The sequence below is a fragment of the Cherax quadricarinatus genome, chromosome 49 (genome assembly GCF_038502225.1).
Source record: "Cherax quadricarinatus isolate ZL_2023a chromosome 49, ASM3850222v1, whole genome shotgun sequence".
NCBI lineage: Eukaryota > Metazoa > Arthropoda > Malacostraca > Decapoda > Parastacidae > Cherax > Cherax quadricarinatus.
The window spans coordinates 17,873,773-17,891,671 of NC_091340.1; the positions used below are offsets into that span (position 1 = coordinate 17,873,773).

Sequence of the window (17,899 nt, forward strand, 5' to 3'; positions counted from 1 at the left end):
TTGCCGAGAACTACGAAAAGCGAGGGACCACTGTATTCGATTCCCAGCCAGGGTAGAAACATTGGGTGTGTTTCTTCACACCTGTTGTCTATGTTCACCCATCAGTAAATAATAAATAAATAATGTCAACCCATCAATGTCAGCCCATTCTTGACTGCGTATTGGAATTTGGACTGGCAGGCGGACAGGTATTGGACGGTGACGTCATATGTTTACTCTTGAGTATTGCTAAAAAATAGAACATTTCCGCTACTGTGAGTGCAATTTCAAGGTACTTTTCGTCATGAAAGCAATCAAAATCATATCTGTTGATGTAATATATCTTCCATTCTATCAATGAGACCGAAAAAACGAGAATATAACCATAAAAAACATACAAAAATATACCGCTAAGCAGCCGCTAATGGCTGAGAAGTGAACTCCGCTATTTATGGTCTGATTTCTTTCATTTTTGGTGTACGTTAAGAAGTATCTTTCCATCATACATTGCCCAAGTTTCAATAAGATAACCCAACAAACAACTGAGAAAATAATAATAGTAGTAATAATAATAATATCTTTATTTACTACAAGTACATGTAATGAAAGTAGTTTGTTAGATTATGTATTGGTGGATAAAAGGTTGATGGGTAGGCTCCAGGATGTACATGTTTATAGAGGGGCAACTGATATATCGGATCATTATTTAGTTGTAGCTACAGTTAGAGTAAGTGGTAGATGGGAAAAGAGGAAGGTGGCAACAACAAGTAAGAGGGAGGTGAAAGTGTATAAACTAAGGGAGGAGGAAGTTCGGGCGAGATATAAGCGACTATTGGCAGAAAGGTGGGCTAGTGCAAAGATGAGTAGTGGGGGGGTTGAAGAGGGTTGGAATAGTTTTAAAAATGCAGTATTAGAATGTGGGGCAGAAATTTTTTTTTATAGGAGGGTGGGGGCAGGAGGAAAGAGGAGTGATTGGTGGAATGATGAAGTAAAGGGTGTGATAAAAGAGAAAAAGGTAGCTTACGAGAGGTTTTTACAAAGCAGAAGTGTTATAAGAAGAGCAGAGTATATGGAGAGTAAAAGAAAGGTGAAGAGAGGGGTGAGAGAGTGCAAAAGGAGAGCAGATGAAAGAGTGGGAGAGGCACTGTCAAGAAATTTTAGTGAAAATAAGAAAAAATTTTGGAGTGAGTTAAACAAGTTAAGAAAGCCTAGGGAAAGTATGGATTTGTCAGTTAAAAACAGAGTAGGGGAGTTAGTAGATGGGGAGAGGGAGGTATTAGGTAGATGGCGAGAATATTTTGAGGAACTTTTAAATGTTAAGGAAGAAAGGGAGGCGGTAATTTCATGCACTGGCCAGGGAGGTATACCATCTTTTAGGAGTGAAGAAGAGCAGAATGTAAGTGTGGTGGAGGTACGTGAGGCATTACGTAGAATGAAAGGGGGTAAAGCAGCTGGAACTGATGGGATCATGACAGAAATGTTAAAAGCAGGGGGGAATATAGTGTTGGAGTGGTTGGTACTTTTGTTTAATAAATGTATGAAAGAGGGGAAGGTACCTAGGGATTGACGGAGAGCATGTATAGTCCCTTTATATAAAGGGAAAGGGGACAAAAGAGATTGTAAAAATTATAGAGGAATAAGTTTACTGAGTATACCAGGAAAAGTATACGGTAGGGTTATAATTGAAAGAATTAGAGGTAAGACAGAATGTAGAATTGCGGACGAGCAAGGAGGCTTCAGAGTGGGTAGGGGATGTGTAGATCAAGTGTTTACATTGAAGCATATATGTGAACAGTATTTAGATAAAGGTAGGGAAGTTTTTATTGCATTTATGGATTTAGAAAAGGCATATGATAGAGTGGATAGAGGAGCAATGTGGCAGATGTTGCAAGTATATGGAATAGGTGGTAAGTTACTAAATGCTGTAAAGAGCTTTTATGAGGATAGTGAGGCTCAGGTTAGGGTGTGTAGAAGAGAGGGAGAATACTTCCTGGTAAAAGTAGGTCTTAGACAGGGATGTGTAATGTCACCATGGTTGTTCAATATATTTATAGATGGGGTTGTAAAAGAAGTAAATGCTAGGGTGTTCGGGAGAGGGGTGGGATTAAATTATGGGGAATCAAATTCAAAATGGGAATTGACACAGTTACTTTTTGCTGATGATACTGTGCTTATGGGAGATTCTAAAGAAAAATTGCAAAGGTTAGTGGATGAGTTTGAGAATGTGTGTAAAGGTAGAAAGTTGAAAGTGAACATAGAAAAGAGTAAGGTGATGAGGGTATCAAATGATTTAGATAAAGAAAAATTGGATATCAAATTGGGGAGGAGGAGTATGGAAGAAGTGAATGTTTTCAGATACTTGGGAGTTGACGTGTCGGCGGATGGATTTATGAAGGATGAGGTTAATCATAGAATTGATGAGGGAAAAAAGGTGAGTGGTGCGTTGAGGTATATGTGGAGTCAAAAAACTTTATCTATGGAGGCAAAGTAGGGAATGTATGAAAGTATAGTAGTACCAACACTCTTATGTGGATGTGAAGCTTGGGTGGTAAATGCAGCAGCGAGGAGATGGTTGGAGGCAGTGGAGATGTCCTGTCTAAGGGCAATGTGTGGTGTAAATATTATGCAGAAAATTCGGAGTGTGGAAATTAGGAGAAGGTGTGGAGTTAATAAAAGCATTAGTCAGAGGGCAAAAGAGGGGTTGTTGAGGTGGTTTGGTCATTTAGAGAGAATGGATCAAAGTAGAATGACATGGAAAGCATATAAATCTATAGGGGAAGGAAAGAGGGGTAGGGGTCGTCCTCGAAAGGGTTGGAAAGAGGGGGTAAAGGAGGTTTTGTGGGCTAGGGGCTTGGATTTCCAGCAAGCGTGCATGAGCGTGTTAGATAGGAGTGAATGGAGACGAATGATACTTGGGACGTGACGATCTGTTGGAGTGTGAGCAGGGTAATATTTAGTGAAGGGATTCAGGGAAACCGGTTATTTTCATATAGTCGGACTTGAGTCCTGGAAATGGGAAGTACAATGCCTGCACTTTAAAGGAGGGGTTTGGGATATTGGCAGTTTGGAGGGATATGTTGTGTATCTCTCTACATATATGCTTCTAAACTGTTATATTCTGAGCACCTCTGCAAAAGCAGTGATAATGTGTGAGTGTGGTGAAAGTGTTGAATGATGATGAAAGTATTTTCTTTTTGGGGATTTTCTTTCTTTTTTTTTTTGGGTCACCCTGCCTCGGTGGGAGACGACCGACTTGTTAAAAAAAAAAAAAAAAAAAAAACATGTACAAGGTATACAGGCCTAGCTGACATCAGTGATGTATTACTGTATAGAAAGGCACTTGTTATGCTGAGTATTTCAAGAAAATTAGGTCAGTGTCCCAGGATAACACCCACACCAGTCAACTAACACCCAGGTACCCATTTACTGATGGGTGAACATAGACAACAGGTGTGAAGAAGCAAACCCAATGTTTCTACCCTGGCTGGGAATCGAATATTTACCAAAAACCATATATGGCTAACCCAAGCCAGGTACTAGAAATAAGCCACTTCATCTGACTTTTTTGGGTTATCCTAGGTTCTCTACACACATGCTGCTATGTGTGATAATCTATGAAGAGGAAATAGCTTTTTTGTTTCAGGTTTATGGTGCAGTACGAGTGTATATCACAGTTAGCCATGTGCTACTCTCTGTTTTCTCTAATATAAGCCCCAAGACAGGGATGGGAGAATGGTACTTGTATACTATGTCCTCTTCATACCTCCATCGAACTGCTCGGTATTATGCCAAATATTATTCATTCTGGAGTATTTAACATGTTTATGTTATTTATATTGTTTATTATGTCATATTAGATCAATTGTGATAGACAATAAGCTGTAGTGTTGATATTAGCATAATGATAAAGCATATTCCCCTGCACCACGAGACTGAGCTCATGGCAACTGGCTTCAAAGCCACCTTATCTTTAATGGACAATGTACTGTGAAAGTGCTTTACACAACGAAAAGCATTTTTTATTCATTGGAACCGTGGCTAGGGCTAAAAGTAAGCAGGTTATAACAATAAATGGAGAAAAAGAAATTAGAATGACTTATGCAGTAAGTAGCGCCACCAAACAGTACCAGCAGGTTGGTGTGGCAACCCAGGAAATTTGAAATTATGCTAGCCGAAATTAGTGCCGAATAACTGAAGGAACCGAATAACTGATTGCCAGATTTGTGATGGCGGACCTGTATAAGTTTGCTAGCAAGAGGTATGGTATTAAAAGTTAGTGAATCTCATATAAAATAAACCTTTTACTGTTACAGTTTTTAGATGACAGTGCTGATTGAGCAATTCAGAAGAAAAACTTCAGGAATTTATGGGAAAGATTGGAAATGTGTGTATAAGAAGTTGAAAGTGAATTCATAAAAGAACAAGGTGATGAAAGTAAGAAATATATTGGTGATAAAGTATCTGAAATTGGATTGTAAGGAATCATTATGGAGGGAAGTGAAATAGTGTATTAAAGAAATGATAAATCACAAATGTCTTGAATCTTCTTCACCTGACTAGTTTTGCTTAAATTTTCTTATTTTACCAGTGCAGTAAATTAATTATAAATTGAAAATTTATTCCTCTGTACTAATACCTTTTCTTTAATTTTGTTACAGAGAATGTGCAGATTGTCCTAGCTCGTATAGACAGTGGTGACCCGATGGTGAAGGAAGGAGAAGAGATACGTAAAACAAGATACCAGGGCACACCTATGGCAATTTACCGCCACATCCTTATGGCAGAAATCAAACATGCTACTGCAACTCTACCTGCAGTTCGTTCTGATCCTTAGTTTTTCTATTTGCCCTTCAAAAAAACATTAATTTTTAACCCTTTCAGGGTCCGTGCTGTAGATCTACGGCTTTACGTTGAGGGTCCAAAGCGTAGATCTACGCCATGAGCTCAGCTCACTCTGATAAGCTGTGAGCGGTAAATTTGGGCCTTGATATGAGAGAATACATCTATGTGGTATGTGTGCACCACATAAAACAAATCCTGCAGCACACAGTGCATAATGAGAGAAAAAACTGAGATTAAAACAGTGAATTTGCAGTGTTTTTTCGTATGTTTTTTATAGTTGTATTTGCGATTTCTTGGTCTCATTTGATAGAATGGAAGATATATTACAGAAATAGAGATGATTTTAATTAGTTTTAGTACTGAAAATGGCTGAAACTGAGCTCAAAGTAGCGGAAATGTTAAATTTTTGCCGATGTTCAAGAGTAAACAAATGACCTCACGTCTAATACACACCAGCTGGTGGGTCTAATATACGTTCACAAATGTGGTGATATTATTTATACAATTATTACAATACTGCATGACAGTAAATCTTCTATTTTTTGGTTTTAATAAAAATTCATTATGTGAATTAAAAATCAAAATGGAGTTCATTTGTAAAGCTTGAAAACATAACTAATGAAGAGAGGAAATATTAGTTTAGTGCCAGGAATGCCTGCATTGTTTATTCTGGGCCTTATTTTGAAATTGGATTATTTTGAACTTTGCATTAAATTGACCAATTTACTAATTTCCGATCACTTTATTTTGTAGCTGAAACAGTTGACTTGGCGATTTCTTGTGCTCGGTCGATGGAATAGAAGTAATACTAGTGAAATAGCTAAGAATTTGGTCGACTAGAATAACGTAATTGGCCTAAAATGGGAGTCAAAATCGGCAAAATCGCCGATGTGTAAATATCGCTGACACATCAAAATTTGCGAGAGCATAATTTCATCAATTTTCCATCAAATTTCGTACTTTTTGTTTTATTACCTTCAGAAAAAGATTCTCTGCCATTTCATAAGAAAAATAACAAAATTATTTTTTGAAAATTCTTGGACCCTGGTGCACACTTCAAAATTTGGCCTCTGGACCCTGAAATGGTTAACCCTTTGACTGTTTTGGTCGTATATATACATCTTACGACCCACCGTTTTTTGACATATATGTATATATGTAGTAGGTTGGTAGACAGCAACCACCCAGGGAGGTACTACCGTCCTGCCAAGTGAGTGTAAAACAAAAGCCTGTAATTGTTTTACATGATGGTAGGATTGCTGGTGTCTTTTGTCTGTCTCATAAATATGCAAGATTACAGGTACGTCTTGCTACTTCTACTTACACTTAGGTCACACTACACATACATGTACACGTTTATTTATACACACTCATCTGAGTTTTCTTTGATTTTATCTTAATAGTTCTTGGTCTTATTACTTTTCCTTTTATATCCATGGGGAAGTGGAATAAGAATCTTTCCTCCGTAAGCCATGCGTGTTGTAAAAGTCAACTAAAATGCCGGGAACAATGGGCTAGTAACCCCTTTTCCTGTAAAGATTACTAAAAAGAATAAGAAGAAGAAAATTGTCAAAGTGGGAAGTCTGAATGTGCGTGGATGTTGTGCAAATGATAAGAAAGAGAAGATTGTGGATGTTATGAATGAGAAGAAACTGGATGTCCTGGCTTTAAGTGAAACAAAGCTGAAGGGGGTGGGAGAGTTTCAATGGAGAGGAATAAATGGGATTAGGTCAGGGGTTTCAAATAGAGTTAGAGCTAAAGAAGGAGTAGCAATAATGTTGAAGGATAAGCTATGGCAGGAAAAGAGGGACTACAAATACATAAATTCAAGGATTATGTGGAGTAAAATAAAGATTGGATGTGAAAAGTGGGCTATAGTAAGCGTGTATGCACCTGGAGAAGAAAGAAGTGTAGAGGAGAGAGAGAGATTCTGGGAAATGTTGAGTGAATGCGTGGGGAGTTTTGAATCAAGTGTGAGAGTAATGGTGGTTGGGGATTTCAATGCTAAAGTGGGTAAAAATGTTATGGAGGGAGTAGTAGGTAAATTTGGGGTGCCAGGGGTAAATGTAAATGGGGAGCCTTTAATTGAGCTATGTGTAGAAAGAAATTTGGTAATAAGTAATACATATTTTATGAAAAAGAGGATAAATAAATATACAAGGTATGATGTAGCACGTAATGAAAGTAGTTTGTTAGATTATGTATTGGTGGATAAAAGGTTGATGGGTAGGCTCCAGGATGTACATGTTTATAGAGGGGCAACTGATATGTCAGATCATTATTTAGTTGTAGCTACAGTTAGAGTAAGAGGTAGATGGGAAAAGAGGAAGGTGGCAACAACAAGTAAGAGGGAGGTGAAAGTGTATAAACTAAGGGAGGAGGAAGTTCAGACGAGATATAAGCGACTAGTGGCAGAAAGGTGGACTAGTGCAAAGATGAGTAGTGGGGGGGTTGAAGAGGGTTGGAATAGTTTTAAAAATGCAGTATTAGAATGTGGGGCAGAAGTTTGTGGTTATAGGAGGGTGGGGGCAGGAGGAAAGAGAAGTGATTGGTGGAATAATGAAGTAAAGGGTGTGATAAAAGAGAAAAAGGTAGCTTATGAGAGGTTTTTACAAAGCAGAAGTGTTATAAGAAGAGCAGAGTATATGGAGAGTAAAAGAAAGGTGAAGAGAGTGCAAAAGGAGAGCAGATGAAAGAGTGGGAGAGGCACTGTCAAGAAATTTTAATGAAAATAAGAAAAAATTTTCGAGTGAGTTAAACAAGTTAAGAAAGCCTAGGGAAAGTATGGATTTGTCAGTTAAAAACAGAGGAGGGGAGTTAGTAGATGGGGAGAGGGAGGTATTAGGTAGATGGCGAGAATATTTTGAGGAACTTTTAAATGTTGAGGAAGAAAGGGAGGCGGTAATTTCATGCACTGGCCAGGGAGGTATACCATCTTTTAGGAGTGAAGAAGAGCGAAATGTAAGTGTGGTGGAGGTACGTGAGGCATTACGTAGAATGAAAGGGGGTAAAGCAGCTGGAACTGATGGGATCATGACAGAAATGTTAAAAGCAGGGGGGGATATAGTGTTGGAGTGGTTGGTACTTTTGTTTAATAAATGTATGAAAGAGGGGAAGGTACCTAGGGATTGGCAGAGAGCATGTATAGTCCCTTTATATAAAGGGAAAGGGGACAAAAGAGATTGTAAAAATTATAGAGGAATAAGTTTACTGAGTATACCAGGAAAAGTATATGGTAGAGTTATAATTGAAAGAATTAGAGGTAAGACAGAATGTAGAATTGCGGATGAGCAAGGAGGCTTCAGAGTGGGTAGGGGATGTGTAGATCAAGTGTTTACATTGAAGCATATATGTGAACAGTATTTAGATAAAGGTAGGGAAGTTTTTATTTCATTTATGGATTTAGAAAAGGCATATGATAGAGTGGATAGAGGAGCAATGTGGCAGATGTTGCAAGTTTATGGAATAGGTGGTAAGTTACTAAATGCTGTAAAGAGCTTTTATGAGGATAGTGAGGCTCAGGTTAGGGTGTGTAGAAGAGAGGGAGAATACTTCCTGGTAAAAGTAGGTCTTAGACAGGGATGTGTAATGTCACCATGGTTGTTTAATATATTTATAGATGGGGTTGTAAAAGAAGTAAATGCTAGGGTGTTCGGGAGAGAGGTGGGATTAAATTATGGGGAATCAAATTCAAAATGGGAATTGACACAGTTACTTTTTGCAGATGATACTGTGCTTATGGGAGATTCTAAAGAAAAATTGCAAAGGTTAGTGGATGAGTTTGAGAATGTTTGTAAAGGTAGAAAGTTGAAAGTGAACATAGAAAAGAGTAAGGTGATGAGGGTATCAAATGATTTAGATAAAGAAAAATTGGATATCAAATTGGGGAGGAGGAGTATGGAAGAAGTGAATGTTTTCAGATACTTGGGAGTTGACGTGTCGGCGGATGGATTTATGAAGGATGAGGTTAATCATAGAATTGATGAGGGAAAAAAGGTGAGTGGTGCGTTGAGGTATATGTGGAGTCAAAAAAGGTTATCTATGGAGGCAAAGAAGGGAATGTATGAAAGTATAGTAGTACCAACACTCTTATATGGATGTGAAGCTTGGGTGGTAAATGCAGCAGCGAGGAGACGGTTGGAGGCAGTGGAGATGTCCTGTTTAAGGGCAATGTGTGGTGTAAATATTATGCAGAAAATTCGGAGTGTGGAAATTAGGAGAAGGTGTGGAGTTAATAAAAGCATTAGTCAGAGAGCAGAAGAGGGGTTGTTGAGGTGGTTTGGTCAATTAGAGAGAATGGATCAAAGTAGAATGACATGGAAAGCATATAAATCTATAGGGGAAGGAAAGAGGGGTAGGGGTCGTCCTCGAAAGGGTTGGAAAGAGGGGGTAAAGGAGGTTTTGTGGGCGAGGGGCTTGGACTTCCAGCAAGCGTGCATGAGCGTGTTAGATAGGAGTGAATGGAGACGAATGATACTTGGGACCTGACGATCTTATTGGAGTGTGAGCAGGGTAATATTTAGTGAAGGGATTCAGGGAAACCGGTTATTTTCATATAGTCGGACTTGAGTCCTGGAAATGGGAAGTACAATGCCTGCACTTTAAAGGAGGGGTTTGGGATATTGGCAGTTTGAAGGGATATGTTGTGTATCTTTATTCGTATATGCTTCTAAACTGTTGTATTCTGGGCACCTCTGCAAAAGCAGTGATAATGTGTGAGTGTGGTGAAAGTGTTGAATGATGATGAAAGTATTTTCTTTTTGGGGATTTTCTTTCTTTTTTTGGGTCACCCTGCCTCGGTGGGAGACGGCCGACTTGTTGAAAAAAAAAAAAAATGTATATACTGATAAATTCTAGTGGCTTCAAATCAAGCAGGAGAAAGCTGGTAGGCCCACATGTGGGAGAATAGGTCTGTGTGGTCAGTGTGCATCATATAAAAAATCCTGCAGCACACAGTGCATAATGAGAAAAAAACTGACCATTTTTTTAATTAAAATGCCGAATTTGTGGTCTATTTTCATATAGTATTTATGGTTGTATACTCGTTTTCTTGGTCTCATTTCATAGAATGGAAAACGTATTATAGAAATATAGGTGATTTTGATTGGTTTTACTATGAAAAGAACCTTGAAATGAAGCTCAAATTAGAGGAAATGTTTGATTTTTGCCGATGTTCAAAAATAACCAAATGATGTCATTTTCCAATATATGTCCAATTAGCCATTCTAATATGCAGTCATGAATGGGTTGACATTATTTATACAATTATTACAATATTGCAGTAGTCTGCATAACAGTAAATCTTCTATTTTTTGAATAAAAATTCAAAATAGATAGCAAGAGTAATATCAGAGGGGCCTGGAGACATGGCTTATGAACAAAGAAAATGTTATTTTAGAACCAGGAATGTCTGCATTGTTCATTCTGGACCCTATTTTGAAATTCATATTTTTTTCATTTTTGTGAAATTGGCCAAATTGTAAATTTCTAACCACGTTATTGGGTAGTTGAAATTGGTAAATGGGAAGTTTCTTGTACTCAGTCGATAGAAAAAAATGGAGTTGTAAAGAAATAGCTATGAGTTTGGTCGACTGGAACAATGGAATTAGCCGAAAATAGGGCTCAAAGTGGGCGAAGTCGCTGATTCGTAAATGTCACCAAGGCCGCTAACTTCGCGAGAGTGTAATTCCGTCAGTTTTCCATCAAATTTCGTTCTTTTGGTGTCATCACAATCGGGAAAAGATTCTCTATCATTTCATAAGATTTTTTTTTTTTTTTTTTTTTTTTATTTGCGACATCAGGAGACACCTCAGGATTTGGGGTTGCAACAATCAAGGGGTTAATATGCAGAGCATTTTGGGCAAACTTAAGACTAACGTAAGGTTAATAAGGCAGTGACAAAATGAGCGTTTTTTTTATACAGTATCTTGGTTGATTGTAAATATAAATTTGAGAGTTACAATGAATACAAAAGAATTGAATATCCTATTACTACATGCTATATGGCTTCTGTTAAGTTTAATTGTTTAAAAACTTGCAGGTTTGGTTATGATTATAGGTTTACATGGAGATGGTTTCGGGGGTCAACACCCTCGTGGCCCGGTCTGAGACCAGGCCTCATGGTGGATCAGGGTCTGATCATCAAGGCTGTTACTGCTGGCCGCACGCAAGCGGACGTACGAACCACAGCCCGATTGGTCAGGTATTGACTTTAGGTGCCTGTTCAGTGCCTTCTTGAAGACAGCCAGGGGTCTATCGGTAATCCCCCTCATGTATGCTGGGAGGCAATTGAACAGTCTTGGGCCCTGGACACTTGTTGTGTTTTCTCTCAGTGTACTCGTGGCACCCCTGCTTTTCATTGGGGGAATGTTGCATCTCCTGCTGAGTCTTTTTTCTTTCATAGGGAGTGATTTTCATGTGCAGGTTTGGTACCAATCCCTCCAGGACCTTCCAAGTGTATATCATCATGTATCTCTCTCACCTGCGTTCGAGGGAATACAGATCAAGGTCCTTCAACTGTTCCCATTAGTTTAGGTGCCTTATCGCACTTATTTAGTGAAGGGATTCAGGGAAACCGGTTATTTTCATATAGTCGGACTTGAGTCCTGGAAATGGGAAGTACAATGCCTGCACTTTAAAGGAGGGGTTTGGGATATTGGCAGTTTGGAGGGATATGTTGTGTATCTTTATACGTATATGCTTCTAAACTGTTGTATTCTGAGCACCTCTGCGAAAACAGTGATAATGTGTGAGTGTGGTGAAAGTGTTGAATGATGATGAAAGTATTTTCTTTTTGGGGATTTTCTTTCTTTTTTGGGTCACCCTGCCTCGGTGGGAGACGGCCGACTTGTTGAAAAAAAAAAAATCGCACATGTGTGCAGTGAAAGTTCTTTGTACACTCTCCAGGTCTGCAATGTCGCCAGCCTTGAAGGGGGCTGTTAGTGTACAGCAGTATTCCAGCCTAGAGAGCACAAGTGATTTGAAGAGAATCATGGGCCTAAAGTCCCTAGTTTTGAAGGTTCTCATCCATTCTATCATTTTCCTAGCGGATGAGGTAGATACATTGTTGTGGTCTTTGAAGGCGAGATCCTCTGACATTATCACTCTCAGGTCCTTCACATTACTTTTCCGCTCTGTTGTATGGTTACAGTATCACAGTATCTGAGTAGCTGAAATTTCTCTTCATTGAACTTCATATTATTTTGAGTGGCCCATTCGAAGATTTGGTTGATGTCCGCATGGAGTCTTGCAGTGTCTTCGATGGAGGTCACTGTTGTGATAATTCTAGCATATTAACATAATATGGACACCATCAGTTTTGTGATGGTTGTGTGGATTACAGATATTAAGAATAAGATTACATGTATATTGTTTTCCATATGTTTGTGACATTGAGAATACAGATACAGTGGATCCTCAACCAACGGCATTAATCTGTTTCAGAGTCCTTGCCGTTGATCGAGTTAATTTTCCTCATAAGAAATAATGGAAAAGAATTAATCTATTCCTGACACCCCAAAGTCTGAAAAAAAAAAAAAATTTTTTTTACATGAAATATACATTTTCTTATATGGAAAGGAATGGGACATGCAAAATAAACAATAATTAAATGCCACTTACCTTTATTGTGGAGTTGTTGATGAGTGATGTGCCAGCAATTCTCGGTAATTCTCACCCTTTTTGGCACAGGCTTGGCACTAGAAGCTCTCAGGACCCATGGTGGCTTATTTAGCAGTTACAAGGACTAGAAATAGTGGAATAATCCAAAATATGTGGGAGGCACACGTGGAAACCGACTGCAAAATCTTGTAAACAATGGCACACCTACTCTTGGAGTGGCTGGCCCCACTCAGGCCGTGCTCCGGGCGTATCGTCACGTTCCAGACAAATGTCGTTGGTTAAGTTTTTCACCATTGGTCAAGGTATTTTTCCTACGGCAAAATGTGCCGTTAGACGAAATTGCTGTTACTTAATGCCGCCGTTAGTTGAGGGTCGACTGTATAGTTTTCACATATTTAGCTGATGTTGGGATATGCTAAGGAGAGAAGACTTTTTTTACAATAGTTTTGAAGATGCTGGCTGAGACAGTGGCTCTTGAGATTTCCGAAAGAGAGTCTAGATTTTAAGCCTTTTTATGTACATTGAAAATGAAAATGTTTATTTCCTTGCAAAGCTTACAATGTGTGGTTTACACATTATAAAATATTAATTACAAAGAGGGCCACTAGCATGCCTAGGTATTTTAGGCAGACTAATCCTAATTCTTACTATATTGACACAGGTTAAGGAGCAGTACATTTTAATATACGTACATTATTGCATATTGATATAAAAGTTAGGTAACTGGAGTGGTTAACATTAATTAGATTGATAATAATGAGGTAGTACAAAACATAACAATATTACAATTACATAGTTAATTTAGTAATGGGAATGGTTTTAACTAGGCATGAACTTTTACAGAGATTTAACCGGATACGGAGTATGTCAAAAAGATTTTTGTGCCTAGTATTATGTCTATGGGTCCTGTTGCAACTATCAAGAATGTTTTTCAGGCAGGATTAATATTAGAATATACTGTTCTGTACAATAGTAAAAGTAAATGTTTTGTATAGGGAGTAGGTCTTTGAAGAGTGGGGGGTGTTGTCAAGATGCACACCCAGAAATTTTCCCTCATTATGTCTAGCAATGAGCGTATTGTTAATCATGATGTTTAGTTGGACATTACTTGCGCTGCTCCCAAACATAATGTAGGTTTTGTCAGTGTTAAGTGTAAGTTTATCGGTACTCATCCAGGTTGATATTTTTAAGAGCTCTTCATTAACCCCTTCGGTGTCGGTCCCTTAAAATTACGGTTTTGAAGCCAGTATCGGTCCAGTAATCCAACGCCAAAATTCTAGCGACTTCAGATCTTATGGTAGAAAGCCGGTAGGCCTACATATGACGGAATGGGTCTGCATGGTCAGTGTGTGCAGTATAAAAAAATCCTGCAGCAAACAATGCATGAGAAAAAAAACTGTGGCCATGTTTTTTTCATTTAAAACAGTGACTTTGCAGTGTAGTGCCATATGGTATTTACGGCTGTATTCTCATTTCCTTGGTCTCATTTGATAGAATGGAAGATTTGTGATTTTGAATGGTTTATTAACTATAAGTAGCTTGAAATTGAGCTCAGAGTAGCGGAAATGTTAGATTTTTTACGATGTTCAAGAGTAAATGAATCACGTCACGTGTCCAATACACATCAACTGGTGGATCTAATATGCATTCACAAATGTGCTGATATTATTTATACAACTATTACAATTACGCAGTGGCCTGAATAACAGTAAATTATCTATTTTTTTGTATAAATAAAAATTCAAAATGGAAAACAAGCGTAATATAAGAGGGGCTTAGAGACACGACTAATGAACAGAGAAAATGTTATATTAGTGCCGGGAATGTCTGCATTGTTTATTCTGGCCCCTATTTTGAAATTGGCCTTTCTTGAATTTTGTTTGAAATTGACCAAATTAGTAATTTCTTATCACTTCTTTGTGTACTTGAAATAGTAAAGTAAAAGGACACAAGTGCAACTAATGTGACATTTTATTGTGGCAACGTTTGACTCACCAGAAGCTTTGTCAGGCTGTTACAAACAATACATGGACAGAGAGAGTATTTATAGGCTTAGAGTGAAGTGTAATACTTAGGGTAGTAGTAGTAGTAGTGATATAAGTTGTAGTAGTAATACAACTACCCAAGTACTAATAGCTTTTATATCCTTTTATTCGTGTGCAAATTAATTGTATTACTACTACTAGTACTACTAGTACTAGTACTACTAGTACTAGTACTACTAGTACTAGTACTAGTACTACTACTACCACCACCACTACCACTACCATTACACCTCACTCTAAGCCTATATATACCCTCTGTGTCCATGTATTGTTTGTAACGGCTTGACAAAGCTCCTGGTGAGTGAAACGTTGCCACAATAAAATGTCACATTAGTTGCATTTGTGTCCTTTTACTTTGCATATCGTCAGTGATCCTACCAAAATACAGTGGAACCTCTACTTGCGAGTGCATCCACATGTGAGTTTTTCCAAATACGAGCAGTCGATGGGTTGAATTTTTGCTTCCATACACGAGCAAAATTTCCATAAGCGAGCAGACCTCAAGGCAGGTTCCTTGACGCTGGTGAGGGGCTCTTGCTCTTGATCTAGGGAATTGTATCTCATTTGTTTATTGGACTATCTTATTGAAGCTTGGGCAACGTATGATGGAAAGATGCTTCTTAATGTACACCAAAAATGAAAGAAATCGGAGCATAAATAATGGAGTTCACTTCTCGGCAATTAGCCACCCCTTAGCGATATTTTTGTATGGTTTTTATGGTTGTATTCTCATTTTTTTGGTCTCATTTGATAGAATGGAAGATATATTACAGAAATAGATATGATTTTGATTGCTTTCATGATGAAAAGTACCTTGAATTTGAGCTGAACGAGGGAGAAATGCTCGTTTGCTTGACTATGTTCAAGAGTAAACAAATGATGTCACTGTCCATTCCAGTATGCAGTCGTGAATGGGTTGACATTATTTATACAATTATTGCAGTAAATCTTATAAGTAAATCTTATATTTTTTGTGTGATAAAAATTACTAATTATTTATATTGTAACAATAATAATAATATGTATAATAATAATAATATGTATCTGAGAGAGTTAGAGCAAAGGAAGGGGTAGCAGTAATGTTAAATGATCAGTTATGGAAGGAGAAAAGAGAATATGAATGTGTAAATTCAAGAATTATGTGGATTAAAGTAAAGGTTGGATGCGAGAAGTGGGTCATAATAAGCATGTATGCACCTGGAGAAGAGAGGAATGCAGAGGAGAGAGAGAGATTTTGGGAGATGTTAAGTGAATGTATAGGAGCCTTTGAACCAAGTGAGAGAGTAATTGTGGTAGGGGACCTGAATGCTAAAGTAGGAGAAACTTTTAGAGAGGGTGTGGTAGGTAAGTTTGGGGTGCCAGGTGTAAATGATAATGGGAGCCCTTTGATTGAACTTTGTATAGAAAGGGGTTTAGTTATAGGTAATACATATTTTAAGAAAAAGAGGATAAATAAGTATACAAGATATGATGTAGGGCGAAATGACAGTAGTTTGTTGGATTATGTATTGGTAGATAAAAGACTGTTGAGTAGACTTCAGGATGTACATGTTTATAGAGGGGCCACAGATATATCAGATCACTTTCTAGTTGTAGCTACACTGAGAGTAAAAGGTAGATGGGATACAAGGAGAATAGAAGCATCAGGGAAGAGAGAGGTGAAGGTTTATAAACTAAAAGAGGAGGCAGTTAGGGTAAGATATAAACAGCTATTGGAGGATAGATGGGCTAATGAGAGCATAGGCAATGGGGTCGAAGAGGTATGGGGTAGGTTTAAAAATGTAGTGTTAGAGTGTTCAGCAGAAGTTTGTGGTTACAGGAAAGTGGGTGCAGGAGGGAAGAGGAGCGATTGGTGGAATGATGATGTAAAGAGAGTAGTAAGGGAGAAAAAGTTAGCATATGAGAAGTTTTTACAAAGTAGAAGTGATGCAAGGAGGGAAGAGTATATGGAGAAAAAGAGAGAGGTTAAGAGAGTGGTGAAGCAATGTAAAAAGAGAGCAAATGAGAGAATGGGTGAGATGTTATCAACAAATTTTGTTGAAAATAAGAAAAAGTTTTGGAGTGAGATTAACAAGTTAAGAAAGCCTAGAGAACAAATGGATTTGTCAGTTAAAAATAGGAGAGGAGAGTTATTAAATGGAGAGTTAGAGGTATTGGGAAGATGGAGGGAATATTTTGAGGAATTGTTAAATGTTGATGAAGATAGGGAAGCTGTGATTTCGTGTATAGGGCAAGGAGGAATAACATCTTGTAGGAGTGAGGAAGAGCCAGTTGTGAGTGTGGGGGAAGTTCGTGAGGCAGTAGGTAAAATGAAATGGGGTAAGGCAGCCGGGATTGATGGGATAAAGATAGAAATGTTAAAAGCAGGTGGGGATATAGTTTTGGAGTGGTTGGTGCAATTATTTAATAAATGTATGGAAGAGGGTAAGGTACCTAGGGATTGGCAGAGAGCATGCATAGTTCCTTTGTATAAAGGCAAAGGGGATAAAAGAGAGTGCAAAAATTATAGGGGGATAAGTCTGTTGAGTGTACCTGGTAAAGTGTATGGTAGAGTTATAATTGAAAGAATTAAGAGTAAGACGGAGAATAGGATAGCAGATGAACAAGGAGGCTTTAGGAAAGGTAGGGGGTGTGTGGACCAGGTGTTTACAGTGAAACATATAAGTGAACAGTATTTAGATAAGGCTAAAGAGGTCTTTGTGGCATTTATGGATTTGGAAAAGGCGTATGACAGGGTGGATAGGGGGGCAATGTGGCAGATGTTGCAAGTGTATGGTGTAGGAGGTAGGTTACTGAAAGCAGTGAAGAGTTTTTACGAGGATAGTGAGGCTCAAGTTAGAGTATGTAGGAAAGAGGGAAATTTTTTCCCAGTAAAAGTAGGCCTTAGACAAGGATGTGTGATGTCACCGTGGTTGTTTAATATATTTATAGATGGGGTTGTAAGAGAAGTAAATGCGAGGGTCTTGGCAAGAGGCGTGGAGTTAAAAGATAAAGAATCACACACAAAGTGGGAGTTGTCACAGCTGCTCTTTGCTGATGACACTGTGCTCTTGGGAGATTCTGAAGAGAAGTTGCAGAGATTGGTGGATGAATTTGGTAGGGTGTGCAAAAGAAGAAAATTAAAGGTGAATACAGGAAAGAGTAAGGTTATGAGGATAACAAAAAGATTAGGTGATGAAAGATTGAATATCAGATTGGAGGGAGAGAGTATGGAGGAGGTGAACGTATTCAGATATTTGGGAGTGGACGTGTCAGCGGATGGGTCTATGAAAGATGAGGTGAATCATAGAATTGATGAGGGAAAAAGAGTGAGTGGTGCACTTAGGAGTCTGTGGAGACAAAGAACTTTGTCCTTGGAGGCAAAGAGGGGAATGTATGAGAGTATAGTTTTACCAATGCTCTTATATGGGTGT

The 17,899-nt window shown here is 38.3% G+C and overlaps 1 protein-coding gene across 1 annotated transcript in view; it reads left to right on the forward strand.

Annotated features, from left to right (window-relative positions):
- Nucleotides 1-17,899, forward strand: part of Nulp1 (Nuclear localized protein 1) — a gene marked incomplete at its 5' end in the record, with an annotated part of 92,759 nt that overhangs the window by 50,628 nt on the left and 24,232 nt on the right. The window contains 1 exon segment of the mRNA XM_070095227.1: nt 4,638-4,795. Within this exon segment, the coding sequence (XP_069951328.1) occupies nt 4,638-4,795 (158 nt within the window).